The 27788-nt window shown below is 52.2% G+C and overlaps 3 protein-coding genes and 5 non-coding genes across 9 annotated transcripts in view; 2 read left to right on the top strand and 6 right to left on the bottom strand.

The window, feature by feature from the left end:
- The first annotated feature begins 111 nt into the window (after window positions 1–111).
- Window positions 112–6387, top strand: LOC122392863 (formin-like protein 7). 2 transcript variants are annotated; one of them, XM_043388194.1, is made up of 9 exons: window positions 131–148; window positions 1497–1610; window positions 1885–2041; window positions 2301–2439; window positions 2726–2790; window positions 3347–3676; window positions 4121–4340; window positions 4965–4997; window positions 5254–6387. In XM_043388194.1, exons 5-9 carry the CDS (start codon window positions 2776–2778, stop codon window positions 5529–5531), a joined length of 876 nt encoding a protein of 291 aa, XP_043244129.1. In that variant the 5' UTR covers window positions 131–148; window positions 1497–1610; window positions 1885–2041; window positions 2301–2439; window positions 2726–2775; the 3' UTR covers window positions 5532–6387. The 2 variants fall into 2 exon arrangements, with proteins under 2 accessions (XP_043244130.1, XP_043244129.1); XM_043388195.1 differs by having other exon boundaries at window positions 112–132; window positions 1497–2041.
- Window positions 1081–2734, top strand: LOC122392866 (broad-complex core protein isoforms 1/2/3/4/5-like). Its single transcript, XM_043388200.1, has 4 exons — window positions 1081–1084; window positions 1770–2041; window positions 2301–2435; window positions 2726–2734. Exons 1-4 carry the CDS (start codon window positions 1081–1083, stop codon window positions 2732–2734), a joined length of 420 nt encoding a protein of 139 aa, XP_043244135.1.
- Window positions 6354–27788, bottom strand: part of LOC122392862 (zinc finger protein 236-like) — a 29569-nt gene continuing 8134 nt past the window's right edge. Inside the window, exons 10-26 of the mRNA XM_043388193.1 lie at window positions 27495–27634; window positions 27117–27232; window positions 26586–26675; window positions 26024–26207; window positions 24546–24681; window positions 24002–24112; window positions 15801–16056; window positions 15444–15538; window positions 14266–14413; window positions 13758–13909; window positions 13495–13572; window positions 12997–13341; window positions 11893–12021; window positions 10661–10809; window positions 10030–10372; window positions 7432–9572; window positions 6354–7114 (exon numbers count right to left, since the gene is read on the bottom strand). Coding sequence (XP_043244128.1) covers window positions 8637–9572; window positions 10030–10372; window positions 10661–10809; window positions 11893–12021; window positions 12997–13341; window positions 13495–13572; window positions 13758–13909; window positions 14266–14413; window positions 15444–15538; window positions 15801–16056; window positions 24002–24112; window positions 24546–24681; window positions 26024–26207; window positions 26586–26675; window positions 27117–27232; window positions 27495–27634 — 3408 coding nt within the window. The 3' untranslated portion in view covers window positions 6354–7114; window positions 7432–8636. The remainder of the gene's footprint in view (window positions 7115–7431; window positions 9573–10029; window positions 10373–10660; window positions 10810–11892; window positions 12022–12996; window positions 13342–13494; window positions 13573–13757; window positions 13910–14265; window positions 14414–15443; window positions 15539–15800; window positions 16057–24001; window positions 24113–24545; window positions 24682–26023; window positions 26208–26585; window positions 26676–27116; window positions 27233–27494; window positions 27635–27788) is intronic.
- Window positions 11713–11785, bottom strand: Trnaf-gaa. The gene has a single exon. It is a non-coding gene; the product is annotated as a tRNA-Phe (tRNA).
- On the bottom strand, window positions 15098–15170 carry Trnaf-gaa. The gene has a single exon. It is a non-coding gene; the product is annotated as a tRNA-Phe (tRNA).
- Window positions 16986–17058, bottom strand: Trnaf-gaa. Its single transcript has one exon. It is a non-coding gene; the product is annotated as a tRNA-Phe (tRNA).
- Window positions 23288–23360, bottom strand: Trnaf-gaa. The gene has a single exon. It is a non-coding gene; the product is annotated as a tRNA-Phe (tRNA).
- Trnaf-gaa lies at window positions 23719–23791 on the bottom strand. Its single transcript has one exon. It is a non-coding gene; the product is annotated as a tRNA-Phe (tRNA).

Genomic DNA, 27788 nt, shown 5'->3' with positions numbered 1-27788 from the left:
ATTACCCTGCTGCTAAACGATGAGAGATGACTCGGTTCTCAAAATACCCCTGTCAAGTGAAATTTTGCAGCATTTTAGTGCTATCAAGCGATGGAACTCGTAAACAAAAACACTGCGATCTCGTCTCGGCTCGTGGGTAGTCTTTGGTGTGAGTTTTTGATCTCTTTGTCTTTCACTTGTCTACCTGTTAGACGACTGAGTCTATTGCTATCTTTAAGGTTATTATTTTAAATCAGGAGTTGTTTCTATGCGTTTTTGCGTTGTTCTTTCACTCAATTGGCCAGCGTTGCATAAATTAGGCGAATGTGGCGCAAATGTTTATCATCTGATTATTTACAGTTATTGATGACTTATTGATAACTCAAGTGATAAATTAACTCGAGGAAGATCGATAGATATATTAAATTATTGTTTGGTGTTTAGTATGATATTAAAATCAGTCATTTTTGCATTTTCAGATTTTACGCCTTTGCAAAGGCGATCTTTTCAGACTTTTTTGGCCATTGCTGTTTGCAAAATTAGAATGAGGTGATGAATGTGTTTTTTTACATTTAGGAGAATATTTTATTGATAATAAGTCTGAATCACACTATCAAGAAGGCAGGCCTTCTTGTATAGGTATGCCAGGGCTAAAGCCTAAAAGTGGCATTTTTAGGATATTTTTAAGATGGGTTGAAGTAGGCTAGGGCTGAACTGTGAGGTCTTGGTCATATCTGGATTGTGTCGGCTGGCTGGCCAGCTGATGACGTATGATAGCCATTAATATGTAGATATAAGCATGCACCTAGTAGATGGACTTAATAGAGAAATTAAGAGGTAGATATTCAGTCTATGATATCTAGCATTGATAAATAGCATTTATAACAAGCTCTGCTAGTGCCACCACATGGTGCCAGTGGGCAAATAATCCAGTGAATACGGCAGTCTGAGCTGTGTCCTTGAGGATACATTACATTCAGTTACAGGAACGGGAGGCTTAGTATTTTGGCTTAGTATTTATAAGTATTTTGAAGATATGTTTAAATGTTTGTTACATACCTCTAATACAAATACTCCTAACAAATAAATGGAGAATGTGACATGTGTCAGTCAAAAATTACTCATTTTATATAGTGTTATGTTTGAAGCTTGTGGAGACATTTGCATTTAGCTGTCAGCTAAGATTCATTTCTTGTTTTATTGGATGGGTATTGATAGCATGAAAAGTAAGCTCACTAGCTTTGCTTATTAAATCTTTGACTGTTCTGTGGCTGTTCTGTTCTGGACCACTTAATCTAGGAGTGCACTTTTTTAATTTAAATATTTGCTGTGAAAATTGACCATATGGCAATAATATGCACAGGTATGCATTTTCCTCCACTTTTGCATCATTTTTATGGGTTATGATGTTGAAATCAGTGACCAAGTCACCTGCTGCTTAGTTGCTACATACATGGCCTCTAGCTATAAAATATATGTACTTGAGTTTGATTGTTTTTTGTTCATGCTTGTTTCAGAGTGATGGAGGCTTTCTTGTGGAGTTGAGCTTTCAGCTGATGTGTTGATCAGAAAGGAGCTCTGCTCAGTGCTGAGACAGTCTCTGAACTGCAGCTAGGACCAAGGAGGAAAAGGTGGGCAAAGGCAGCAACAGAGTGCTATATCCTCACTTAGTTGCCACATCTAGTCCTGTCAATCTGTGGCTCTGACAGTGGCACTGCTGCTGTACTGCTCCTATCAGCTGATAACTGCACCATCAGCTGCCCAGCTGGGTAGTCCGACTGTCCCATCAGTCCCCGCTGTCGTCACGCTGGCGGCCGCGGACCCGCACGCGGCGCTGGGCGCGGCGCCGCCGCCGGGCCACCCAGACCCGGGCGCCCTGGGCACGCCGCCAGAGTTCTGTCTCAGGTGGAACAACTACCACGAGTCGCTGGCTGACGCCTTCTCCGGCTTCCTGGAGCGGGAGGATTTTCTGGACGTGTCGCTGGCCTGCGACGACGCCGTCATCAGCGCGCACAAGTGCGTCCTCTCCGCGTGCAGCCCCTTCTTCCAGGAGATCCTGCTGGTGAGTTGGCGCCGGCGGCGATTTCATTGATACATTCTCTTCAGTGGGTGGCGTCCCTTCCTGAAAGCTTGAAAACTCGCGCAATTGTAATAACAAACGATGCATAAAACTGGTGTGATGGCTATCATGTAAATTGTTGTAGCTGAAGTTTCTCATCCACTTTAGTTCTCACCATCGTAATATTGTCCAGATTTGACCATTCTGACCTACAAGGTGTGCAGTTTTTTAAGTGAGTTCGTCCTCTGTTGTCTCTCCGCAGAAAAACCCATGCAGCCACCCGACGATCGTTCTGCCGAGCGGGGTGCAGGCGGCGCACGTGCACCGGCTGGTCAGCTTCATCTACCACGGCGAGGTCAACGTGCCTCACCACCTGCTGCCTGAGCTCATCAAGACGGCAGGTACGTGCGCGGCCGCAGCGAGCAGCTACTGGCCCGTCAGCGGGAGCCGGAATCGGGTTCAACAAGTCCCGATGCCATATTGGGATCCGCCCTATAATTATCTTTATTTGATTAGGTCGTATGATACCATTGCGTGATTTCGATGCATTCTTATTAACAAAATTAAGTCTATGATTTGACAATGCACTAGGTTCACTCATTTGAGTACTTTGTCGACCAAGTTCCAACTATAATTATTTCATATACTTTGGGGCTGACGTCCGATCGTGTGTGTATGTTTCCACAGATCTGCTGAAGATTCGCGGCCTGGCTTCTGAGTCCATCATTCCCGTACAGATGACGCAGCAGCCGGTAAGTCAGAGTCACTGTGCACTAGGGGATATACCCCACTGATGTAATCCCGTGAGATAGACTGGACTGGCACCGGGGCGCTTGGCTGGAGCTGTGGATGCATCACTCTCAGAAACTCCTGTTCCGTGCGGCATCCTTCCATGTTTGCGGTTTGTCCCGTTTCTCGTCCGGCTTGCTGCGCACTTTGGTGAATCTCTGGGTCTAATTTTGTTCCAGGTGCCAGGTGGCCCGCCGTACTTTTTGTCTGTGGTTAGAGAATAAGTAAGCAGTGGCGCGGAACGAAATCTACCGAAGCGGTGCTTTGCTTGCACGAACGCAACTGAGTTCGTCATATTTAGTCGTACTGAGACCTTTTGACGTTTTTATCGATTTCACGACTATAACGATTAACGATTAAACGATTTATTATTTCTTAACGATTTCGTGCTGGAATGTATCCAGAACGGGATCGCAATGGCTTTTTGTTTGTCCTTTGTATGTACGATTTGGTCATAATATTAATAGAATTTAATTGGATATGAATTGTATCTTATTTCTGTTATCGTCTGTCCGGCAGCTGGAAGTTCAGGCGGTCATCACGCTGCCCGAGCAGGGGCCGCCCGACCTGAGCATGGCGGCCGCGCCCGCGCCGCCGCCGCCCCAGCCCCCGCCCACTCCGCGGCGCAAGAGGTCGCGCCGCGACCCCGGCGACGCACCGTCGCCACCGCCACCGGAGTTGACGGCGGCTGAGACGCCGCCGCCTCCGCCGCTGTGTCGCGGCGGTGTGGAGCCGGCGGTGGGCCCGGGAGCGCCGCAGCATCACCACCCACACCAGCCGCAGCACCAACACCACCAGCCGCAGCACCAGCCTCCGCCGCCACACGGCACCGGCGCCGACGACCACAGGGTGAGAGCAGGGAGGAGGGAGAGAGAGGGGAGCGGCGTCCGACCGACCGCAGCCGGCCTGTGGTCGGGCGGCGCACGACCGACGGTGGGAGAGGGAGAGGGGGAGTGGCAGCGTTGTGCTTCTTTGTGTTTGGTGCGTGCCGCGTGGTCTGTATGACGTTGTTTTGTTTTTCCTTGCATGAATAATACGAAATCTAGTTTTGCGTAAATTTACATATCAGACGAATTATACTTCGTCAGTTTTCAGTCTCCGTGTCTTATATGTTGTCAATGCCATCGGTAATCCAATAGTCAATGTAGCAAGTCGTGTGGGTTTTCCGATTTCTCTGTCACAACAACACAAGCTGCCGTTCCACTCAGCACTGTCTTCTCTTTTCACTTAGACACCACTGTGCCATGTCCGGGCCTGTGTGCGACCCTCCCCCTTCCCCCTCTGTATTGCCAGTCGGGTCTGCCGGAGCTCTCCGCCGCCGCGGCCGCCGCCTGTCGTCTACCCTCCGGCGTACCGCTCCGCCTGGAGTCAGCCGAGGTCAAACGGGAGCCGAGCGGCGAGGAACGCGGCGAGCCGCCGGACCGGGCCGACCGCTCCGAGCGCGCCGCCAGCCTGGAGTCGTGCCGCAGCCCCTCGCAGCAACTCACCACCATTGACGGACTGGACCTGCTCGGTGAGTGGGTTATGGGAGCGGTAGATGGGACGGGTAGCTGTATAGTGTACCCTGACCAGCAATGATAAACTGGGCCTAGTCGGTGAGTAATAAAGGGGAGAGGGGAACGGTAGTTATATGACAGGATCAGGTTGACTGCAATAAATTTAATGGACCGAGCCTACTCGGCGAGTCATAAAGGGGATAGGGGACAGTCACTAACAGGCTGAGGTTGACCGCCTTAAATTGGTGGACTGAGATTTCTGGGCGAGTCATAAAAGGGGGAGGGGACAGTTCCTCACAGCAGTTGGCCACCATAAAGTGATTGACTGGACCTGTTCGGTGGACCATGAAGGGGACGAGTGGAGTGGCAACCCCACACTGATTTATCAGGGTAGTCAGTGAGTCAGTCATAAGGGGAAGGAACAGGTCATCCACGGGTACCATCCGTCAGCGAAAACTGCCACCGGTGGCGGTGGAATGGACCTGCTCATTGAACAGTATAGAAAGGAAGGCAGCTCTACGCAGCAGCATCTGAGTAATGGGAAAGGGGCAGATGGGACAAAATATTAATCTATATGCTTGTGATGTTTTAAATGTGACTTCAAAAGAATGTGTATGAACGGCTGTGTTTGTTCGTTTCAGATCCCTCACAACTACTTGGCTACGACGGTTCAGGTGAGTTCCACTTCCAGGCCGGGCCTGCTTTGTGAGGATTGCCTTCTCGTGTGTACTTGGAAAAGTCCAACACCCATTCGAAGTCATAGTTAACATCGTTGGTTCCTGTACTGTTTAACTATTGAATATAGGTACCAATATTTGACATCAAATTTTTACCCTCGCCTCCCCCCCCCCCCCAGCGGGCGGAGCGTCCACCCGGCACCCACAGACCGTGTCCCGTGTGTGACCTGTACCCCTCCCCTCCCCTCCCTAGCGGGCGGAGCGTCCACCCACCGGCCGTGTCCCGTCTGTAACCGGATAATGCGCAAACGGGACATCTCTCGCCACATGCAGCGCGTGCACTCGGTGCGGAAGCACGCGTGCTCGCACTGTCCGCTCAGTTACGGTTACCGACTGGACCTGCGGCGGCACCTGCTGGAGAAGCACGCGGCGCTGGCCGGCCGCGAGAGCCCGCTGTCGGCCGGTGGGTCACCGCACCGAGCCGACGGCGACGGGTCAGACTACGACGAGCGATCCGACAGCAACGAGTGACCGAAGAGTGCTGGGGGCCTAGGGCTGAGTGGTTGGCGAATGGCGGGACAGTAAGAAGCGAACCCCGGGCGCCGTCAGTCTCAGTGGTCGGCAAGACACCAATGGCTTGACTGACAGGCGCAGCTCAGTCTCAGTAGTCGGCGGGATACCAACGAGTGATCGACGAGGGCCGATTCGGAGTCGTCAGCGAATGTACCTGCGGCCGGGATCTGAGCGCTGCCGTGTTGATGGTGTCGATGGCTATATAATTATATATCAGCTGTGGTGAAGCAGCGCCTATGTGTTTATCGCCGCAGTATTCAGTCGGCTAAGGCTACAACTGTTGGGTGTGCAAATAATTCCCCTGGTATCCGGGGTTCATATCGAAGGAGGCACAGGGCTGCTGAGTCGTTGACTACATATGTTCACGCTTCGCGCTTTACGTACAAGCCGCCAGTGTGACGCTATGCATTGTATAATGAATTGTTATGTGATGTTTTTGTTTTCACAGAAACCGTTAAAATATGTTTATTCTGGAGGTGCGTCGTGTAAGTCATTATCCTGCCATGTAAGTCATGTTTGTTTTCGAGCTACGGTTTTGGCGTCGACACCTCCGTTTATCCTGCAATGTTGCTTTATGATGTTCAGCAAGAGAGCATTGATGTCATGACCTCTTGCCACTGTGTTTTGTGCAACCAAGAGCAAATCAAACTGTATGCATGAGAGCAATGCACGCATCGTATATTTATGCGATGTATGTAGTGTCTGAGAAAGCACGATGTACTGTATGTATCGATCTGTTATGCTGTCATCTGACCCAGTGTTGAAGGAAAACTATTTAGATTCCATATATAAAGAATTGTTGCTTATATTGAAACTGGTGTTTGACTGATCTAGAAACACTACATTCTTTGGTCGATGGCCGTTCTACGAGGTTCGATGGCGCATCAAGATGACACCGCTCTATCAGCAGTGCTTCCCGCCGGCTCCGTCTTCACACAGTTGGGTATTACTCGGTCACTCGTTCAGTGAAAGACTGATTGAAAGTGTCCGATGATTCCGAATCGTGGTTTCAAGCTCTTTGGGTCCGGCGTTTGGTGCCGGTCGTTCACACGTAAATATTTCGTTCTTTGCTCGTTCGTTGAAGGCTCGGCTCGTCTTCTAGCTGATCCTGCATAGGTACGGTGCTGTTGAGTCAATATTGTGCAGCAGTTTGTGGTTCTGGGTTCGGCTCTCTTCAGTTTCACTGTTTTGCACCCTACTTACGCCGGTCTAATATCAGCCTGGGCCGGGCGAACTGACTCATCAGTCATCACGCTGCATTATCACTGACGCTGTGCTGCAGTCTCGGCACCGATTCTCTCCGTGGCGTCGCAACCAGGAAGAAATACTATCTGCCTGGCCTTTTGAAAACCTCCCTTAGCCTCTCCATCGGCGCCTCTCAGGCCTCGGCGGCGGCCGGCGGTCCGGTGCTCGCCGGCTCACAGCGTCTCTGGGCTACCGGCCGATGTTCACAGCTCCCGTCCGTGAACGGACACCGCTGCTCGTGTGGGAAGCGGCGTGCACGCGCGGCCGTCCCGCCGACCGGCACCCGGAACGTCTCCCTGCGGGAACCGCGGACGGAGAGGGAGTATCACGAGGTGTCACAAACTAATGATTGCAGAATGTATAATACGACAGTTACTCCCACCACATGCAGTATACTCTACACGCATGCGAGCCAGGCGATAGGTCATCCCCTCCGAACTCCCCCATCATACGCACCAGAAAATATTGCTGGCTAGTGGCTACCCTGTTCTGATGCAATGGAAGATTGCCAGTCACTTCCAGTCTCCTGTGTGGAACTAGTGATGGTCTTAAGCCCCGGTCTCCCCTGCGCCACGCGAAGGCCCACCCTCAACCCTGTCCCGTCCCTCCCTACCTGGCGATGGTCTGCAGTCGCTGCTTGCTGGTCGGCCGGCCGGCCGTGTCTATGAAAGCGTCTGGTTCACTCTCAGAGTGTTCCCTGTTGATGCAGCAGGGCCGCGCCTTGCGGTACGTGCCGCGCAGGCTCTCCCCCAGTGTCTCGTGCTGGTACCGGTTGTCGTGCATGGTGAACGGGAAGCGTAGGTGCTCGGAACGTAGAGTCTCCATCAGCTCGAACTTCCTGGGCAGCGGCCGGTCAGGCGCGGCGTCGGTGCGGTCCGCGAACAGCGCTCCGGCCGTCGACTGGTAGTGGTCGCCAGGGGGTGTGGGGTAGAACCGATCCTTCATCCAGATGCCGTCCCGCTCCGGCGGAGGACGGCACGCGAAGCTCTTGGACATGGCGCCTCGGGTGATGAGATGGCTGAGTCTTTGGTAGATTGTTGAAATCGAGGAAGATTGGAGTTTTCGAAAAGAATGAGCTTGATTTAGGTCACGACTTGGCAAATTGGGAACGGTCAACACTGAGCGGTGTAAAGCAGAACCGGACAAGAAGACAGCATGGACTTTACAACATCGTGATCACGGCCCTAAAACATACGTATCGTGATTGAGGAAAATTTGCGGAAAAATGCCATTTTGGTGCGAGCTGTTGTAGATTGCACTTCTTCTCGTGTAAAAATACTAAAGACAGCACTAGCATTCTAGCAAATTATTATTAACCGTGCAATCAAAATGGAGATCTCAGAGTCTTTGTAAAGCAAAAGAACAATATGGGAAGACCCTGCCCGGACGGTTTAGAAATTTAAATAATCCAGGGTCGGACCGCGGACGCAACTACTGCAGCTTGATTACAAACCGAAGCGCCTAACGAAACGAGATATAAGTTGAAGAGCAGCGGAACCAACATTGGCTACGGCTTCGGTTTCATATTTACACCAATCAATTATCGCAACATCAACACACGAGTCATGAAACGCTCCCCGCAAATCGTATCACAGCCGTTGAGATTCATGCTGCCACCTCCATTGGTAGAAGCACACGACCGCCATGCTTGCATACACATTAGATCACTTATCTCGAAAAATCACAAGTCCTTAGCATCACCACTACTTCAACGCTACTTCACTCAATTTGGCATTTATCACCACTGACCACACTCCCCCTTCATTCCCTCTCGTGCTGACACTTCACCCAGCCGCCGTCTCTGCGCCCCTGCCTCGCTCAGGCTTTGCCTTGGGCGCCACCCTCCTCCACGGCTCCGGCGTCCACCACCAGAGTGTCGAGCGCGCTCTTCAGATGGGCGCGCCGGATGTGAGTGCGCATGTTACCCTTCTGCGCGAACCCGTGGCCGCAGAACGGGCACGTGTGCGGCCGCTCACCGACGTGCGTCATGGCATGGACCTGCAGCGCGTTCTTCTGCGAGAAGGCTCGCTCGCACAGCTCGCACTTGTAGGGCTTCTCGCCGGTGTGCGTGCGGCGGTGGCGCGTCAGCTGAGAGGCCGTCGGGAACGAGGCCAGACAGTCGGGACAGATGTGCGCGGAGCGGCCGGTCGCCGGCGCGGCCACTTCCACTCCGTGTGTGCGCATGTGGCGCCGCCACTGACCCTGGCTGGTGAAGGCGCGTTCACAGACGGTGCAGCGCAGGCTGCCGGTGGCGCCGACCTCCTGCAGCGCGCCGGCCACCACCTGCCGGAGCGTGCGCGCCTGCTCCGGGTCGGGCCGCGCTGCCGGCTCGGCGCCGCCGTCACCGCCGGCCGCCGGCTCCGCCGCGCCGGCCGTCTCCTCCTCCGTCGGCGGCACCGCCTCGACGCCGACAATCCTGCCGTCAGCGTCGATCTGTAGCTGGACACGGAGCTCGGTGTCCATGGGCAGACCGGAGGCGCCGTCCGGCGTCTGGGAGGCTAGCACCAGCTGCAGCTGCTCGGCCAGGCCGGCCTCCAGCTGCAGCACCGACTCCCCGCCGGCCGGCTGTTCCACAGCTGCAACAGCCGCCGGCGCCGGATCCTCCTGCTTCAGCTGGACACCCGGGTCGTCCGCGTCTTCCTCCAGGATGGCGTCGGAGGTCACCAGCTGGGCCCGCGCCTGCGACCGACCCCGGCCGCCGGTGGCGGCGCCCTTCTGACCGGCCGACCCCGCAGTCAGCTCCTCCAGCACTCCCTGAGGATCAACAGAGCATGGTGAGGAAGATGTCTGGATTTTAGGGCACTGGGCTGCATCGGTTACCGGGGTCTTACAGACGAATGTGGGTGTATGGGTTGTAAGGAGCAGCGGAAGGTGAGGGGTAGAGGGGGCAGGAACTGATAAAAGAACCACGATGAGGCGGAAAGTGGCAAATAGTCTCACAATGCCATCTGCAGAAGGCATACAATTCAAATAAAACACAATAGCACAGATCGCCTTCAGTCCGCAGGCACAACCACTCAGTGGATGCTCACCGGACTACAGGGGCAGGCGTAAATTAAAATGAAATCGGACTTACTCCACAAGAGTTCGTTGGGTCGGAGCTTTCGAATTGTATTACAATTCTTCGTCAGCGAGAGTCGTATCGGATGTTAAGATCGAATCGAAGGTACAGTGCGGATCGAACAAAATATGTACGCAGTGGCGGTCTCACCTGCAGCTGGGCAGTCAGCGTCTGTCCTGCCGTCTGTCCGCCGCGAGCACCGCCCTCCTGCCGGCCCTCCGTCCCCCCTTCAGCCGCCTTCTCGCCCGCAGCGGCGGCGCGCCGGCCACCGCGCTGGAAGCCGTGCGTCGTCATGTGGATGCTGCGGTGTCCCGAGGTGCGGAACGCCCGGCCACACACCTCACACACGTACGGCCGCGCGCCCGTGTGCAGCCGCGAGTGGACGCGTAGCGAGCACTTGGTGCTGAAGGACGCCTTGCACACCAGGCAATGGAAGTCGCGCTGGCCGGAGTGGGTGCGCATGTGGCCCAGCAGGGTCGATTTCACCGTGAAACTGAGGGAGACGGAGAGTCAGGTATGGTTTACATATATATAACGCTGATCGTATAGCCCATACTTACTTTTACAGGACTTAAGTCAATGTAACAACGTAAAGTGAAACTTGCAAGTATAATGTAACTAATAAATAAATACACACCAGCCAAAACTACCTCGTAATTAAAAAAAACAATATTAGGGCAAAACATGTACTCCTACCGCCTGTTTGCCGAATAACATATCCCATTACTGTGCGATGCATCTCGCTGATCTCACATTTTGTTGCACATCTCGCCGCGCTCACCGTTTGCCGCAGATCTCGCAGGCGAAGGGTTTCTCTCCCGTGTGAGTGCGGACGTGTCGCACCAGGTCAGACGGCTTGCGGAACGCTTTGTTACATATCTGGCAGCTGTGCTTCAGCTGGACTTCGGCCGCGTCCTCTGGCTCGGCCCGCTGGCACACAGAGGTCAACGAGAGGTCAGAGAGGTCAGAGGTTACGGGGAGGTCAACGGTCACTGGGAGGTCAACGGTCAAGGGGAGGTTAACGGTCACATATGAGGTAGCAACGGTCATCAGGTAAGAAGTTACAGAGGTCGAGGTTAACAGCTGCCATTGAGGTCACCAGTCATACGCAGGTGGGGGTCAAGTGTCAACGGTCACACGGAGGTCAACAGTCACGGAGAGTTGAACGGCCACAGCAGACCAGTGAGGAATCGTTCCAACACTCCATCAGTCCACGTTCAACGTCAGGGACCAAGAAATTAGAGTCCAACAACTATGGAAATGACTACACAAAGTTCACGTTCCATATCAATAAAACTTGAGTGCAATCAATATAATTGAGTGCAAAAGCTATGAAATTTGAATGCACGAGGCTCACGTTCAATGGCGTGTAAAATGAAACCCAGAAACTCGAGTACCCAAGGTTCATGTTCAGCGGCGACGTACAATGACCCCGATGAATTCGAGCCCAACCGCCTTGAAATTTGAGTATGGAATGCTCACGTTCAACGGCATTGCAAATTGAGCCCGAAAAAAACCGGGTAAACAGCTTTGAAATTTGAGTAAGCAAGGCTCACGTTCAGGGGCATTGAAAATGAGCCCGAGAAATATGAGTACGCAAGGCTCACGTTCGGCAACACTGTAAATTGAGCCCGAGAAATTCGAGTGTGCAAGGCTCACGTTCAGCGACAAGTTAAATTGAGCCCGAGAAATTCGATTCCAATGGCATCGTGTAGTTAGCACGTAAGTTCCAATGCCCGTATCATCCAAATCGAGCACAGTACTTCAAAAATGACTGAAACCTGAGACTAGAATGTCTACACTGTTGCACATTGGACCTCAAACATTCAAAACTGCCGAAACCCGGGATCGAACCGGGGACCTTTAGATCTTCAGTCTAACGCTCTCCCAACTGAGCTATTTCGGCACTGGCATGGAGCGGTCAGAAAGTACAAACGACCACAATGCACCCTGTCCTAATTAGTCTCATGAGATTATTTTGATTAGTTGAGCAGGTCAGAGATAAGTCCTTACCGGAACTGGGCCGTTCTGGACCTTCTCGACGGCCGACTGGATGAGGCAGATCTCCGCCTGAGACCGGGTGGTGTTGAGCGGCTGCTCTGCCAGCTTTGCAGTCAGCTTTTCACTGAGTCGAATCACCGGCTGAAAGGGACACGGAACAGGTCAGGTCACTGGTCAGGGCAGGCACGGCACACTGTGAACACACTGTTGTCATAAACAACCCCTGGCTGGACGCATTGAGAACGGAAGGACAGGACATATTGAGAACACAAGGGCGGGGCACGCTGAAAAAGAAAGGATAATATTACAATTTACAAGGGGTCCTCATTTCTCGCGAGGCCATGCACAGAGGCACACCGCATAATGTGAGGGTGCACTGAGTGTGTAAAGCAATAAACTGGCCCAAGCGGCACTTCCGACGCCAACGCTTCGGTTTATGGCACGCAGCTGTGTCCCTAACTGAGACCCGCTCGGCGCCAGCCTTCTCTCTGTCTCCATTCAGCAATGGATGCGCTGCTCGCTGTGCCATTATCCGTGGGTGGTGCAGTCTGTCTTGCTTGCGTCCTAGGTGTCGGCCCAAATCATACGAGAGTGGTTGCGTCTACCGATAGATAGATGCTACTTGAAGCGAAACAGACGGTCTTCCAGCGATTTAGCAACGTTGCGCAGAAGTTGACGGGAGCGACGTCCTGCTAACCCCTATCAGTAACGGAGATTTGTGGAGTGGGGGAGCGTGTTCGAATTATTGAGTGGGTGCGCGAGTGTGTCAAGTTGTAAAGTAAACTGACCCGCACGGCCATGCGGGCGCCGCCGGTTTATGACACGCCGCGTCGTCGGTTTATGGCACGCAGCTGTAAGTTGTAACCTAGTTCGGGGCCGCCAGTCCGTCTGACTGAGCTGCGGACAGTCTGGTGAGAGGAAGTCGCCATGATCGCGTGGTGACTGCTAGTCTCATTGTTCGAAAAGAGGAAGTGTTCTGCGCTTCGATCTTTTGAACGTACTATAAAAAATAATCGGAAACAATACCAAACAATCGATCCACCGAGTAGCACATTCACTGGTCTTCCTCCTGAGCCCTCCTCTCCTCCCTCCCTGGCCCATGAATATCCCTCTCACCTTGTTTTTCTTCTTAGACTTTTTGTGTTCGCCGGCCATGTGTTTCTTCAGTGAGGTCGCGTTCAGGAACGATGCCCCACAGATGGTACACTGATGTCCTGTCTCCTCCTGCGGCTCCTGGGCCACCGCCGTCGCCGGTCGGCTCTGGGCCGGCGCTGGCGGCTGCTGGGCCGGCTGGGGTTCGTGGGTAGCCTGGTGGGCGGCCAGCTGCTCCGCCGACCCGAACACGCTCACACACTGAGTGCAGAGGTGCGCCTCGGTCGGCCGGGTGGCGGCCGCCGCGGCCGGAGCGGGGGCCGCCGGGGTGACTGCCGTGACGCCGATACCGTGCTCCTCCTCGTGGGCCTGTCAGCGGGCGGGACGGAGAGCGGGGTCAGAGCGGGGCCGCGGCTGGGATGTCACTCGTAAAAACCAGCCGGCAGCCACATGTAACCAATCTAGTAATTGAAGATAAACCATGCAATGTGGAGTAGGGTAGAGTGTGTTCTCTGTACTCACCGCGAGGGCCAGCTGCGTGGTAAACATCTTCTTACAGATGCGGCACCGATGAATCAGCGGCTGGGAGAGCGACGGGTCCTGCAAATAAAGGGTAGAAATCATGCATCAGCACTTAATAGCTCACAACACCACCGTAACCCGACATTGTTCCAATTACCGACAAGCATCACAGGCAAGGAATTGGGAAAAGTTGAAGCAATCAACGACTTTCTTGTCGATTCTCAAACCAAGCCTCCCCGCCTCCAGCGTCTCGGCCCGCCCACCTGCAGCAGGATGTTGTCCGAGTCCATCTCCAGAATCATCTGGCCGTGCTGCTCGTTCCGCAGGCGCAGCACCTCATCGTCATCCGAGTCGATGTCGCCGCCCGCCGCTGCCGCCGGGTCCAGCCCAGTCTCGGCCACCGCCACCGTACCGTCTGCGGGAGTGGAGCATGGGGTATTGAGCACGCTGAGCTGGTCATTCGCTCCTAACATCAACGAATGATTTACACCATTCACCAGCTTATGTTTTGCGATCACCAATCCACATCATTTCAATCAACCATGTAGCAAATAACCCATTCCTTTCGTATGACCCGAATTTATTCTGCACGATCGCCGGGTATACCGCCGGCTCCTCTCACCCCCGTCAGCCTCATCACCCTCGCAGGCCACTCTCTCCCTTCCCACTCCCTCTCCCTCCCTCCCTCCCTCTCTCTCTCTCTCTCTCTCTCTCTCTCTCTCTCTCTCTCTCTCTCTCCCTCTCTCTCTCTCCCTCTCTCCCCTCCCTTACCATGCGTCTGACCGAGGGAGGCGATGTTGGTTATCACCAGCGTCTGCTGGTGAGCGCCGGACGAGTCAGCTGTCTTGTCCTGGGTCAGCTGAGCGCTGGTGAACAGTTGCTGCTCCAGACCCGAGGCCAGCTGGTGATCCAGGCCCGCCTGGTGACACGAAAGGGCATAAGGTGTAAGTGGGGCCGTGACCTGTGACTTACGAGTGGAACGTCGATAAAATGAGCCAAATAAATGGAAGTCAACAGTCTCGTAAGCTGAGAACAAAAGCTTCGAGTTGACAGCCTTGCAAGATGAAATTCGAGTCAACAGTCTTGTAAGCTGAGAGCAACAGATTAAACAGCTTTGCAAATGGGGCCAGAAACTTGAAGTTTAGTGATTGTGCAAACCGCATACGAAACGTTGAAGCTCGACTATGTAAAATTATCTTGAGTAATTCAAGCCGGCCTCCATTGTAATTCGAGAAGGCTTAACTTCAGCGGCCTTGGAAACTGCCCGAGAAAATCGAGCCCAACAACAGCGTCATCCGAGTCAAAAGGTCCGATTTCAACAGTGCAATAAATTGAGTCTGAGAAACTGGAAACCAACAGCAGCGTAATCGGAGAACGATACATCCAATTTCAACAGCTTCTGAACTGAGCGCAAGCGGCTCAATTTCCACAGTATTTTGTATGATAAAAGTGTTGAAGGATCACGCTAATCAGCATCATTTCAGTCCGAAATATGTCAAAATATCCGCGAGCGGAGTGCCAACATGATAAAAATAATGCGAAGAGCTGCAAACAACACAACACATCCGAATTCAGCGCAGCTTCAAGCTCAAACAATCAAAACTGCCGAAACCCGGGATCGAACCGGGGACCTTTAGATCTTCAGTCTAACGCTCTCCCAACTGAGCTATTTCGGCCACGACCTCCGCGCGGTCCGTCGAGTTCGCGCGCGGGCGGCGACTCCGGCCTCACTCGCTGTTCTGGTGACTCACCTGCGCACCGCCGCGGTCCTCGGTGACGGTCCCTTCGTTCAGCAGACTCGTCTGGTCCTCAGTGAGCCCAAAAATGGTCGCTCCGTTCAGGTGACTCACCTGCGCGCCGTTCTGGTGCTCGGTCAGTTTTGTGATGTTCCCTCCGTTCAGCAGACTCACCTGGTCCTCTGGGATGGTCTCTCCATTCAGCTGACTCACCTGTGCGCCGCTCTGATGCTCGGTGAGTCCGGTGATCGCCACAGTACCGTCGGGGTTGGTCGTCAGCGTCTGCACCTGCCCGGGAGCCAGCTCACCTGTTTGGGAAGAAAAGGAGGAAAAGGGGTGAAACGCCTGAAAAACGGAGGATGGGGGAGTGAAAAATGTGTCCTTTGCCACCTGAGTCAACGAGCTAGCAGCCCATGCCCCCTTCCCTCACTCCCTCGGCCCATGTGCCACATCCCACGTCCCCCTCGCCCACGGCCCACACCACACCTCAACTCCCCCCTCACCCACCCCACGTCCTCTCCTTGCTCACCCATCCCGTCCTCCACACCACCCTCGCCCTCTCCAACTCACACTGCACCATCCTGCCGTGGTGGTCCACAATCACACTGACGTTCTGCGCGCGCGCCGTGTACCCTCCGTCCGCCAGTCCCGTGGCCAGCAGCTGCTGCTCTTCCTCTCCCATCAGTCCGGAGAAGAGCGTGCCGTCTCCGCCGCCGTCCCCGGCCGCCTCCGGCTCCGGCTCCGGCTCCGGATCCGGGTCCGGATCCGGATCTGGCTCCGGTTCGTCGGCTCCAACACCAAGAGCGGTGGCGCACTCCACGTCCGGCTGCGGGAGGTGGGAGCAGGACGGTCAGGGGAGGTAAGAGAGAAACGTCATCACAAGGCCATCAGGAGAGTCTCTAGGTGGGGAGGTGGGACAGAGTCCCAAGAGGAGGGCCAGCATCGTCAGGGGAGGTGGGACAGCGCCGTCAGGGAAGGCGGGATAGGACCGTCAGGGGAGATGGGACAGGGTTCACGCTGTCGGGGGTGGTCATGGTGGGACAAGACCATCACGGAAGGCTACCAATGGGCAGAGCGCAGTGTGATGCTGCAAACGCTGAAGCGTTTGCGGCAGTAGCATGTCCCAGTATTGTAGGATCCCAGGAGAGCCCCCCCACACACATACACACACGAATACCCCCCTCCCCCAATATCCACCACCACAATGCTAAGTAGCATGAGCATCATTCCAGAACGCTGCAAGTGCACACGCTGTGACGAATGGAACGACTCAACGACAGCTAACAGTGATACATTGCATGGCGGTTAGGTATGTCAGTGATGTCGATGACGAAAATCGAGTTCAGCAGCTTTGAAAAGCCCAGCATAAATCACTATTTTCTAGGCTATTGTAATTTGAGACCCAAAAGCGAGAATACAGTAGCCTGCGACCTGAGAAGATGAAGATCATGTTCAACAGTATTGTAAAGTGAGTTCAGATATCCGAGTTCAACAATCAACAGCCCGTAACCTGAGACCATGAGGCGCACGCTCAACGACATTTTCAATTGAGCCATGTAATCTCAGTCCCATAGCCCTGCAACCCAGAAGTCAGAACAGAGCTCAGCGTTAAACGACACTGTTTAAAGTGCCCGAGGAATTTCGCGACTATAGAAATCAAGTCCAAGAGAGCTGTTCGACGAGTCTGAAAGGGTTGTGACTTGTGATGGTCTTCAAGAACGTTGATACCTCAAGCAATGAACAAACACTCAAAACTGCCGAAACCCGGGATCGAACCGGGGACCTTTAGATCTTCAGTCTAACGCTCTCCCAACTGAGCTATTTCGGCCACGGTTCGGGCCGTTTGGGCTCCAATCGCGCGCGGGGCCCGGAGCACTGGTTAGGAACTCGCCAGGAAAATCAGTCATTCACGTGCCTCCTGTGCTGAGTACTCAAACACGAACTCGCAAAGGCATGGCTAACTGCAGGTGATGCCCAAGTGGCTGCGAAAACCGGTCCGAGTTGCGAGGAATCGGAGCAAATGTGCAGCTGTCGTGTGAACCCCTCGGCAGCGCTGCTAGCTACGAAGTGGACGAGGCGATTCAGAGAGCCAGGCCCCAGACCGCCTCAGCACCGTGACGGAGTGGAGAAGAGTAGGCGAGGATATCTGGCGGCTGGCTGACATCAAAGCACCAATCGAGCCAATCCTCGCCCTACCGGACCCACCGTGAGAGGCCTCTTCACCCGTCTCCTTCGGACTTGACATCGGAGCCGCTTTTCCACCACCAGCAGCTAGCGGTTAATGCAAGAGGAGCGTGGCCTCGCAGCGCCTGGCGGTGCTCCACAGTGCGCCACCTGGGTATGGAGCGACGGCTCGGCCACCGACGGCGTCCTAGACGAGGCGCCAGGGCTCTCATCGTGTGGCCGGACGAAGAGGAGTACACGATCCACACCGCTGTACGCCGATTGTGCTCCAGTTTCCGAGCTGAGATGGTCGCCCTTCGAGCTGCTCTTCCCTTCCAGTTGGAGAACCCACTACTTATACACGCCAACAGCCCAGTCGTAGCCTGCACTGACCCGACAGTCTGCTTTCACCACCCTCCGAGGTGGCTCGGATGTCCAACACTTCCCGCTGGGAGTTGATATCTGGAGGACCCTTCGATGACTGGCAGCCGGAGGCCGGCGGGTCTACTTGTACTTGCAGTGGGCACCGTCACACTGCGGTCTAGAGGCAAAAACGAGGGCTGACACCATCGCCAAAGAAGCGAGCAGCCTCGACCAAGTACAAGTCCAAATCGACGTCGCCCTCCCGGCTGGCGGGGTGCGACTAGTACGACGACGATCACTGTGGAGCCGCACTCTGCGCCGTTTTCCGGGAGGAGGCGGAAACCCAGCAGCACATTCTCCTGCGATGCCCGGAACTGATGGGCATCCGGGCCCGGCGTCGTTCGCTGGGATCTATCAACCTTAACAAAGCAGAGGTGCGGAACAGCGACGTCGTGGCGGCCCTGGGGGCCGCCCACATGTCTATATAGCCCCTCAGCTTCGCCTCAAGCGTTAAGCGGATGAAAGCATCAACAACAACGGACAACTCACACTAGTGATGAGCCGGTGGAGTTGCTTAGAAGCGGGCGGAGAGACGTCCCTCTACTCTCACATCGCAGTCCGTCAGTCAGTTATTGGTTAATCAGAAGACTGAATGTGTTAGAAAGGAGAATTGCGACATTCAGTGCTTCTACATTGGTACGTTCTGAACGAATGCAATCGTCACCTCGCGCTTCCGCGTCTTGCCAGTCCGTGGTGGTTCGGAGTCGTCGAGGGGCTGTCATTTAGTCACCGCTTATTTGGGAAGCTGTCAGTACTACCTGACAGCTCAATCTGACAGTCATACCCCGGCACACCTTCACAGGGACCAGGCGGCAGGCCCTCACCCGTCAAGAGCGGATCCCTTGGCGTGACCGCTGATCACGCGGGCTGCCGTGCGCATCCCCACTTCACGCTGCTCCATGCGCGAATCGGACGTTGCGGGGAATCGGCCTCGCAGCCGCGGTTCCCGCAGACCATAGGGCCCAGGTTCGAACGGTCATCTTAGTCCACGAAGATATGTTGATTGCTGGCGTCGACTCTTCGAAGCGTCGTGACAGAGCGAGACTCTCGCTTTTTGCTATCCGCAATCGACATCTCACAGTCCAAAACACATTTCGCTATGGTGTCCCTTATTAGCTGCGCATGGTTCCTGTCCTCATCTAGCGTTCCCCGGAGCACAGTGTTGCCGTTCCATCGGCGTACACAAAGACGGATGTGGCCGCGACTCACTTCATCACCGCGACAAGGTTCGCCGACCACAGCGTGAACAGGATCGGAGCAAAGACGGATCCTTGCGGGAAGCCAGCTCGGAAGGGGTGATTTCGGCGTGGTGCGCCGACCGCCGCGCAGGTGCATCGGTCACAAGGGAAATTGTAGGTCCACGTTACGAGGTGGCGAGACATCTTCAATCGCAGCATTCGATGATCGATTACGCCATGGGTACGGGGGAAGTCGTGGGTGGTAAACACAAAGCTAGTGGCGGTCTTGCCGTCAGGCGGGCATCCTGACGGTGGAATTATGTTCCACCCGCCTTGGCCTTCACGTGTACGTCGTCCCACGTTCTCTTCCGGAGAGCTGCTGCAACAGAAATCGACCTGCTCTGCAGAGAAAATGTACTCCTGCTCCAGAAGATGCGAGAGCCTTGCCACGGCTATCCACTCTTGGCGACCCTTCCTGCCTTGAAATGAGGATGATGACCACCCTTATCTATACCGATAGGACCTCAATGGACAGCGGTGCCCCGCAACTTGTTGATGGGATGCAGCAGCATGTTCTCGGCGATCGGCCTTAGCTGATGCCATGTCCTGCGCACAAATCGTCCACACCGGGTCTTTCTTTCGTATCAGATTTCTAAGCTGTTTCAGCATTGTCCCTTGCCTAGCGAAGAACTGATAAGTACCGTCTTGTTGTCCAGCGAGTGTGCACGGATGTGCCCCTTCACCGCCTTCAAGTCAACCTTCACTGACCGTTCCGCCTCTTTTGACATGTGTAGCACCTAGCGTTTGAAGAGGTGCGGACCAAGGTCTCAGCCTTGTCACACAGGACAGTCCTTCTCGGCAAGTTAAAAGCCGACCCTGTTCACCACCGGAGCAGGAGTCCGTCACCGCTTTCTCCATCTTGGACAAGATCTTCATGTTGTGGCAATGGCCCGCAAGACGGTTCAGTTCAGTGTCTTACGTCAGTCTTAACTTCGTAGACAGAGTACCTTTGTAAGATACAAATTCAACACTCAGCAGCATTAGAATTTCGCAGAAGTTTAGGCATTGCCTCGCACTTTCTGGTCACACACACACACACACACACAAAACGTTTATTAAGGAACAAAAGATACACGAGAAATAAAGCATGATCAATGAAACATATGGCACAATGTAGCAACATAAAAGTGATAGCAGAGTGGTGCAAAAGCGCAATCGCTTAACTCGAGGCACCACTCTGAAACAAAAATAAAACATGTGAAACAACCGCCGCCGCCGCTGACCAGTCGCTCATGAGCGGTAAATTTTGGTGTTCCATCAGCCGCTCAGCCCTCGGGATTGCAAATTTTGAAAACTGAATGAATTTATTTGTTACTACGAAAATCTATTTGTTTTTGTCAAAAACTTTTGAAAGGCGTAAGCCATTTCTCGACTGCCCTCGCCACTCAAGCGATCTCCGTGGATAAGAATGTTCAATTTTTGGTCGGGTGAGTAATTTGCAAAATTTTCTCTCAGTATACGAGAAGCGTTATCAAATAGTGTTTTCCTTTGGGCATCATAATTTCGACAGAATATTACGTAGTGGCGGACATCTTCCTTGAAGTGGCCGCAAGAACATTCAGGCGAATCTGCTTTGTTGATTTGAAAACGATGAGAATTTAGACAAGACATTTCAGTTCTTAGTCGGGTATGTAAAATATTTCCAGTTTTTGAGCCAATTTTGTAGTAGTCTGGGGGTTTGGGCATCCCTAGTCGCTGGTTAATTTCTTTTTTGAAGGATGTATGTGGCAAGGATCTTAATGATTCTGGGAGGTGGTTCCATAGTTTGGCAGTTGAAAGGAAAAACGATGACTGATAGGATGTGGTGCGATGTGGTTGGAGTGTATGGTTCCTGTGATTTCGCAGGGTCCTTCCTGTTCTTTGTGAGCGGGTGTCCGGTATGATTGATTTGATGTAGTTGGGAGTTTTTTGCATGTGGCTATTGAGTGTATGATATAGTGTTATTTTGTGCATCTCTCTTCTTGTTTTTAACTTGTTCCATCCTAGGTCTTTTAACAATTTGTCAGTTGGTGTTCTAAATAAAGTGCCAGTCACAAGCCGAGCCGCTCTGTTTTGTAAAACTTCAAGTCTCTGTGTGTCCTGGAGCGTAATATGTCCGTCATAAACTGTGTCGTAAAAGTCAAAATGTGGTCTCGTGTATGTTTTGTAAATTTGATCTAAAATTTCTCGGGGGATGTATGGAGCAATGGAGTACAATGGGCTCATGGTTCTGTTTACCTTTTTGCAAATTTCGTTAATGTGCTGATGAAACCGCAAGTCCTTTGAAAATGTCATTCCCAGATGAGCATGGTTTTCGTGAATGGGTATTATGTCGTCCCCAAATGTAAGAGCAGGTGGTGTGTTTTGTGGGCTGCGTGAAAATGTCTGTTGTATTGTTTTGCTTACGTTAAAAGTAATCGCCCATTCTTTACCGTATTTTTGTATTTCATTGAGATCATTTTGTAATGACGTCTGTGTTGTGTTCAAATTTTGTTTTGTATGGGATGCATATAGCGATACGTCGTCTGCGAAAAATAAAATGTCGTTTTGTGTTCTAGTAGAGAGGTTATCGAGGTAAATGAGGGCTAGAAGAGGACCCAAAACCGAACCCTGTGGGCATCCGGCGTTGATAATTTCTGTTTTTGAAAAGGTATCGCCGATCTGAACTCTCTGTCGTCTATCAGACAAGTAAGATTTTAGCCAGTCGTAAAGTGAGTCAGTGATGCCAAATTCATGTCTACATTTGTACAAAAGTCCCTCGTGCCAAATTTTGTCAAAGTATTTTGAAATGTCCAGGTAAATAGCAGTAAAATCGCTTTCTGAGTCCAATGCCTTGTATAAATTATGTGTCAAGTATAATATTTGTTGTTCTGCGCTATGGCCTCGCCGATACCCACTCTGTTTATCTGTCAAGAGGTTATGGTGGGAAAGATGTGCATATATGTGTTTGTGGACTATTTTTTCAAAAACTTTGGACAACGAAGAAAGAAGACTTATGGGGCGGTAGTTTGTGGGCTCAGATGGGGAGCCTTTGTTTTTAAATATTGGTTTGATGTTGGCCTCTTTGAATTTGGAAGGGTAAATGCCTAGCGCTAGTGATTTGTTGAATAGTTTCGACAAAGGGGATGCAATTAAGATGGCAGTTAATTTTAAAAGTTTCACAGGGATGTTGTCTGGGCCGGTAGATTTGTTGGCGTCTAGGGAATTTAGAATTTGCAGAACTTCTCTTTCAGATGTGGTAATTTTGTCCAGAGTGGGTACCGGCGAAGTGTCTGTTCTTCGAATAGCTGTCTGTAAGAGTGTCACATTTTTGTCAGTTTTGGTTTGTCCGGCGAAAAATTCGTTTAGAAGGGTAGCCTTTGTGTAATTGTCAGTAAGTATTTCTCCGTCTTTTCCTTCAAATGGTGGGATATAAAATATCGTGCCCATCAAACACAAGCAATGACACACGCAGGCAAATATGGGACTATTCGAACCTCGACTCAGAACTTTTAACACGATTATTGCTTGACGTTGATTGGGAAGACATTTTAGATCACGACGTAAATGAGGCGACTGAAAGATTCATTAATGTTTTACTAGATGCCGGTGAGAAAGCTATTCCTCGAAAGACCATTTACATCAAACCATGTAAAAAACCTTGGCTGTCAACTGAACTTAACAAAAGCATAAGAAAACGCGACAGACTTTTCAAACTAGCAAAACGATCAAACACTAATTACGACTGGAATCGCTGGAAATACCAAAGGAACGTAGTGACGTCATTAAATAGGGAATTAAAGAGACAACATATAGAGAAACAGGTCCGTAAGCTTTTAACTCATAGACGAGACCCTTACAAATATCACCAGACGTTACGAGAAATAACAGGACGCAAAAAGACTGATAGCACTAAGCACTACACTGTAAGCACTAAATTGAACACCAGTCACCAACCAAGGGTTGAGTGGACATTCAGGGCTATTGTAAGTGTGCCAAAGAAATAAGAGACCATCAGCCGTCAATCAAGAGAGCGACCAGTATTTAGGTTAAAGTTTCAACAGCATTGTTATTTGAGCCTGAAGAATTTGAGACAAACAGCAGTGTTATACGAGTCGAAAGGTTCAAGTTCAATAACAGTGTGACTTGAGACCTAGAAATTCGAGTGCAACAGCTTTCTAAATTGAGTTAGAAGGGTTCAACTTCAGCAGCATTATAAATTGAGTTCGGGGACCTCAAAAGATTCAAAGATCTCAAACTAGAAGGATTTAAAACTGCCGAAACCCGGGATCGAACCGGGGACCTTTAGATCTTCAGTCTAACGCTCTCCCAACTGAGCTATTTCGGCCACGTTCCGCCGCATCCGGGTCCAGCGCGCGGGGCCAGCAGCACGGCTCGCTACACGTCAGGAAAATCGATGTCATTTACGTCACTTCAGGACCACGTGCGCACGAACGAGCCAACAGCTGATTGATAATCAGAAGGCAAGACCCCCCCATGGACGCAAAGATGGCATTTCAGTGGGGGAAAGCACCCAGGAAATTGGTCATACCCCCGTAGACGTTCGGAAAAATCAGGGTCTGGCAGATCTGCCAGACCCTGATTTTTCCGAACGTCGAAGGCATCTATGCCTTCGGCAACGAGAATCAACTCAGGCACTTTCGCAGACACACAGTACACATATCTTTGTCTCCAGACCTCAAAACTGCCGAAACCCGGGATCGAACCGGGGACCTTTAGATCTTCAGTCTAACGCTCTCCCAACTGAGCTATTTCGGCCACAAACGCGCCAGAACAGGCCTAAAGAAAGCGCAACCCTTTACCTGACTTCACTGATCAACATCTTGAAAAACCAGTCGCACCTGCACCAGCTTTCCTCTTCTCCCAGCCTGCAAAACCCTCACCGCTCCAATCCCAGTCCATTTTCCCACGCCCATAATGTCCCGGTCACGACCCCGCCCCACCCCTTCAGCACCCCACCCTACTCACCTGGGGTTGAACACCACGCGCCAGGTCCGCCTTGTGGGTGCGCGTGTGCTTGGCGCAGATGATGCGTGTCTTGAAGCGCCGATGGCAGTACGGGCACATGAAGGGGCGATCCTGGGTGGAGAGCGGGAGGGACGTCACGTTACAGGGGTAAGATATGATCAGGGGTAGCGAAATGGGGTGTGTCACAAGGGTGTGTGTTATGAGGAGGGATGCGACATAAGGGGTAGCAAAACGATGGCTGCGGCACGAGGTGGTAAGTGGTGGAGAGTGGTGTGACATAACATGATGAGACACGGGGGGCATCCCGAGAGACGTGGAGTCATATGGGCAACACTTCATGCGACGGTCACAGAGCTATCTGCATTATCGTCCGAACAGCTAGTCAATTATACCGATCGATCTCCGATCAGTGGTTAAATATCTCCACTAAAGCTGCTAGTTTGTCCATGATCTTCCCCGTCCACTGGCTTACTGAGTGTGGACATGTGTGCCGTCCTCAGCCACTGTGAGTACTAGACCAGTGCCCTCCCCAGCACCCACTGACCTCCGTGTGTGTGGACATGTGCCGTTTGAGGCTGCTGCCGGTGGTGAAAGACACGCTGCAGATGGGACACTTGTAGAAGCGCGCACCCGTGTGCGTTCGCTCGTGAGTGGTGAGCGCGCTGGACGTGATGAAGCCCCTGTAGGAGCAGACACAGACATGGTTGTAAGAGTCGAAGAAGTCTGACGGACACGAGGGAGTGGGTATCCGATGCTATCATCAATGTCAGGGAAACAATAACTTGGGTAACGGTGACGGGGCGGTGAGCAGTAGTCCAAAGAACAGCAACACGTCATCCAGTGATGTGCGTCTCTTGATCAACCTACATAAAACACAGCTGCATGTATTTAAAGTAAACTGTGGAAGCCCAATAGAATCACAGCCAGCAGCTTAACCCGCGCACCGACGAGGGTCTGCGCCAACTTCGCACCGACGGGAGGGGGGCGGATGACCGCCCCCCCCCCTGAGATCTCGAGAACGAAGCAAGATAGCGACAAGCGGTAAACGGCATCGGATACGCACGGTCAAGATCTACAATTTTTACTAAGGTCATTTTCAGGTCAAGTCAAAGATGACGTCACAGGGGTCGAAAAAGTCAAAATGGCGGCGCTAGATATGGAGAGTTTTTCTCGAATAACTTTCGAATTAGTCAAGATAGGAACAAACTAAGGGCATCATCGTGATCCTCTCGTCAATCCGCATCGAATGATATATATGTTGACCTCGAAAGGTCAAGGTCAAAGGTTGACCTCAGGTCACGTGACCTCGAGGTCATCATGTATATCATTCGATGCGTCTTGACGAGCTGAACACAATGAGACCATCCACGCGGCTGTATCTTGTTCCTGTACGGAGTTATTGGCCAAAAACCTTTGGTGACCTTTGATGACGTCACATGACCTCACAGCTGTCCAAAAGCAAAACAGACCTCATGGTAGTGTCGGTTGATCGTATATGAAGTCATGTATGGTATATGTGGCCATTCCGACCCGTTTTAGTGGTAAAAACAGGGAGTTGATTTTTCCCCCATTGACTTATAATGGGTAGGTCGCGAAATTGACCTGACCTTAGGTCACCGATATCAAAATTCCGAGATATACAAATTGTAGCTACTAATGACCTAATAACATCCTGCGACTTTCAAAGGTCTCCGACATCTACTGTAGCTCTGGCACGGTGACAAAGTTGCAAAAAAGTGACTTGAGGTTGGGTCATTCAAAGTGACCTGGTGACCTGACCTTAAAAGGTAGGAGGTTCAAACTTGCACACCATGTGTAAAATTGATGAGGGAATAGTCATACCAAATTTCGCGGCGCCGTAGCGCCGCGGTTTTCCCGCTATTCGCGAAAAACCTCAGGGGGGGGGGGCGGATATCCGCCCCCCCCCCCGTCGGTGCGCGGGTTAAGTGTGGCAAATTAACGAACAAATAAACCATCGGAGGAGGGCTCGATAGACCAACAGAGCGCAGTCGAAGTACTGACTTTGAGCAGAATCGGCACTGGTGCGGCCGCTCGCCCGTGTGGCGCCGGTAATGCTGGCGCATGTGGGAGACCTTCTTGAAGGCGAGGTGGCAGATTGAGCAGCGGTGAGGACGGTCCTCGGAGGACTCTCCGTCGGCGAGTTGCTGCTGCTGACCGCGGCGCGTGTCCTCCTGAACCAGACTGCCTGTGAGTGAGAGAGGGGACGGTATAATCTACCAGGCTGCCCGTCTGTGACGAGAAAAAAGCATCGCCAACAAATAGAAATGCGAAAGCACGATGAGAAGAGGGAGCAGCTAGCACATCACTCTTCTGCCTCGTATTGACGTCTATGTCAGAGATAGAGGAGAGACTAGAGAGGGGGATAGCATGATGATGGAGAGGGATGAGAGAATGAGAGATATAGAGTAAGAAGGAGACAGAAAAAGTAAATAGAGAGGGAGGGACATGAGAGGTAAACAATAGAAGAATGGAGGTGGAAAGGAAATTTACGGTAGAAGGGAAAAGTGACAGAACGAGTGCAATAGAATGGAAAGAGGGCGTTCTGAGTGCCCTGTCGACTGACCGTCATCGGTGATCCGTATCGGCGGCTCCAGCTGTACGTCATCGATACCAGTGGCGTCCGCCTTTCGCCGCTGGGCGCGCATGTCTTTACCTGCCGGTCAGACGGGGTGGGTAACAGGTCAGGCCAGGTACGGATCCGCGTAGGACAAACTGTACCATATGGCAAGTTATGTACGAATAGACTGGTCTCAGTCACATCAAAGCGGTATGATGCATGGGTGGAGCCTTTCCAGGAAAGTTGGTTGGGCAAAAAGTTGTCAAACCTACAATGTCCGATTGTTAAGTTGGATAAAATACAACAATAAATCAATTATTTTCATTACAGAGATAATATTTTGCATTACACAGACATTTCAAAGCTCCTCAATGCGAAAAACATTGGTTTGCTAAGCAGTTAAGTCCTGCAAATCGGCTTAAGTTGGTGGGGCAGCCGCCCGACCAAGTGAATAGGAAGCTCCGCCCCTGGTAAGATGGTTGGTGACAGTTTCCCTTTGTCACATGTGGCTGCAGTACGGCAGCGTCGACTACTCACCGTTATCATCGAGGTCGCCAGCGCGGTGGAACGACTCGTGGGTGTTCTTGTTGCCCAGCGTGCGGAAGGCCTTGTTACAGTACTGACACGAGTACGGCTTGGCGCCCGTGTGAACCCTGTGGATGGGCGGGGTGTGGCGGTCACACATCAGTTAGAGAGAGGGACGCGGGACGGTACGGAGCGATATGGCGAAATGCAATGTAACTAATGCATCCGGCAACAGCGAAATAGACAGTGAGTAGACCTTAAAAACATGAGCACCAACCTAAGTCCGTCCTTCATTCATGACCACACATAGGTACTCTATTTTACGAATTACGATATCATGCAAAATCGTTAAAATGACACAAACTCCTTGCGACAGATTACACAACTCACCTGAGGTGCACCCTGAGAACGCTGGCAGTGGAGAACTCTTTTTGGCAGATGGGACAGGAGGCCAGCTTTACTCCACGGTGGACGCGCATGTGCGCCTCCAGCCCGGAGCGGACGGTGAACGTCCGGTGGCATTGCGCGCACTAAAGGACGGGTGTGGGTCAGCAACAGCATTTCGTCCGAAGAAAAAAGGCATTGATATTCTACAATCGCATCGAACGATGTTCCTCACGAAAACACTCCGCAATAAATCTTTAATTACCAGAATCAGAAACGACTGCTTACTTTAAAATGATC

This window comes from Amphibalanus amphitrite, unplaced genomic scaffold (genome assembly GCF_019059575.1).
Source record: "Amphibalanus amphitrite isolate SeventyFive unplaced genomic scaffold, NRLGWU_Aamphi_draft 000504F_arrow, whole genome shotgun sequence".
Lineage (NCBI taxonomy): Eukaryota > Metazoa > Arthropoda > Thecostraca > Balanomorpha > Balanidae > Amphibalanus > Amphibalanus amphitrite.
The sequence above is the reverse complement of the archived record's forward strand: the minus strand, read 5'-3'. Positions and strand labels throughout refer to the sequence as shown.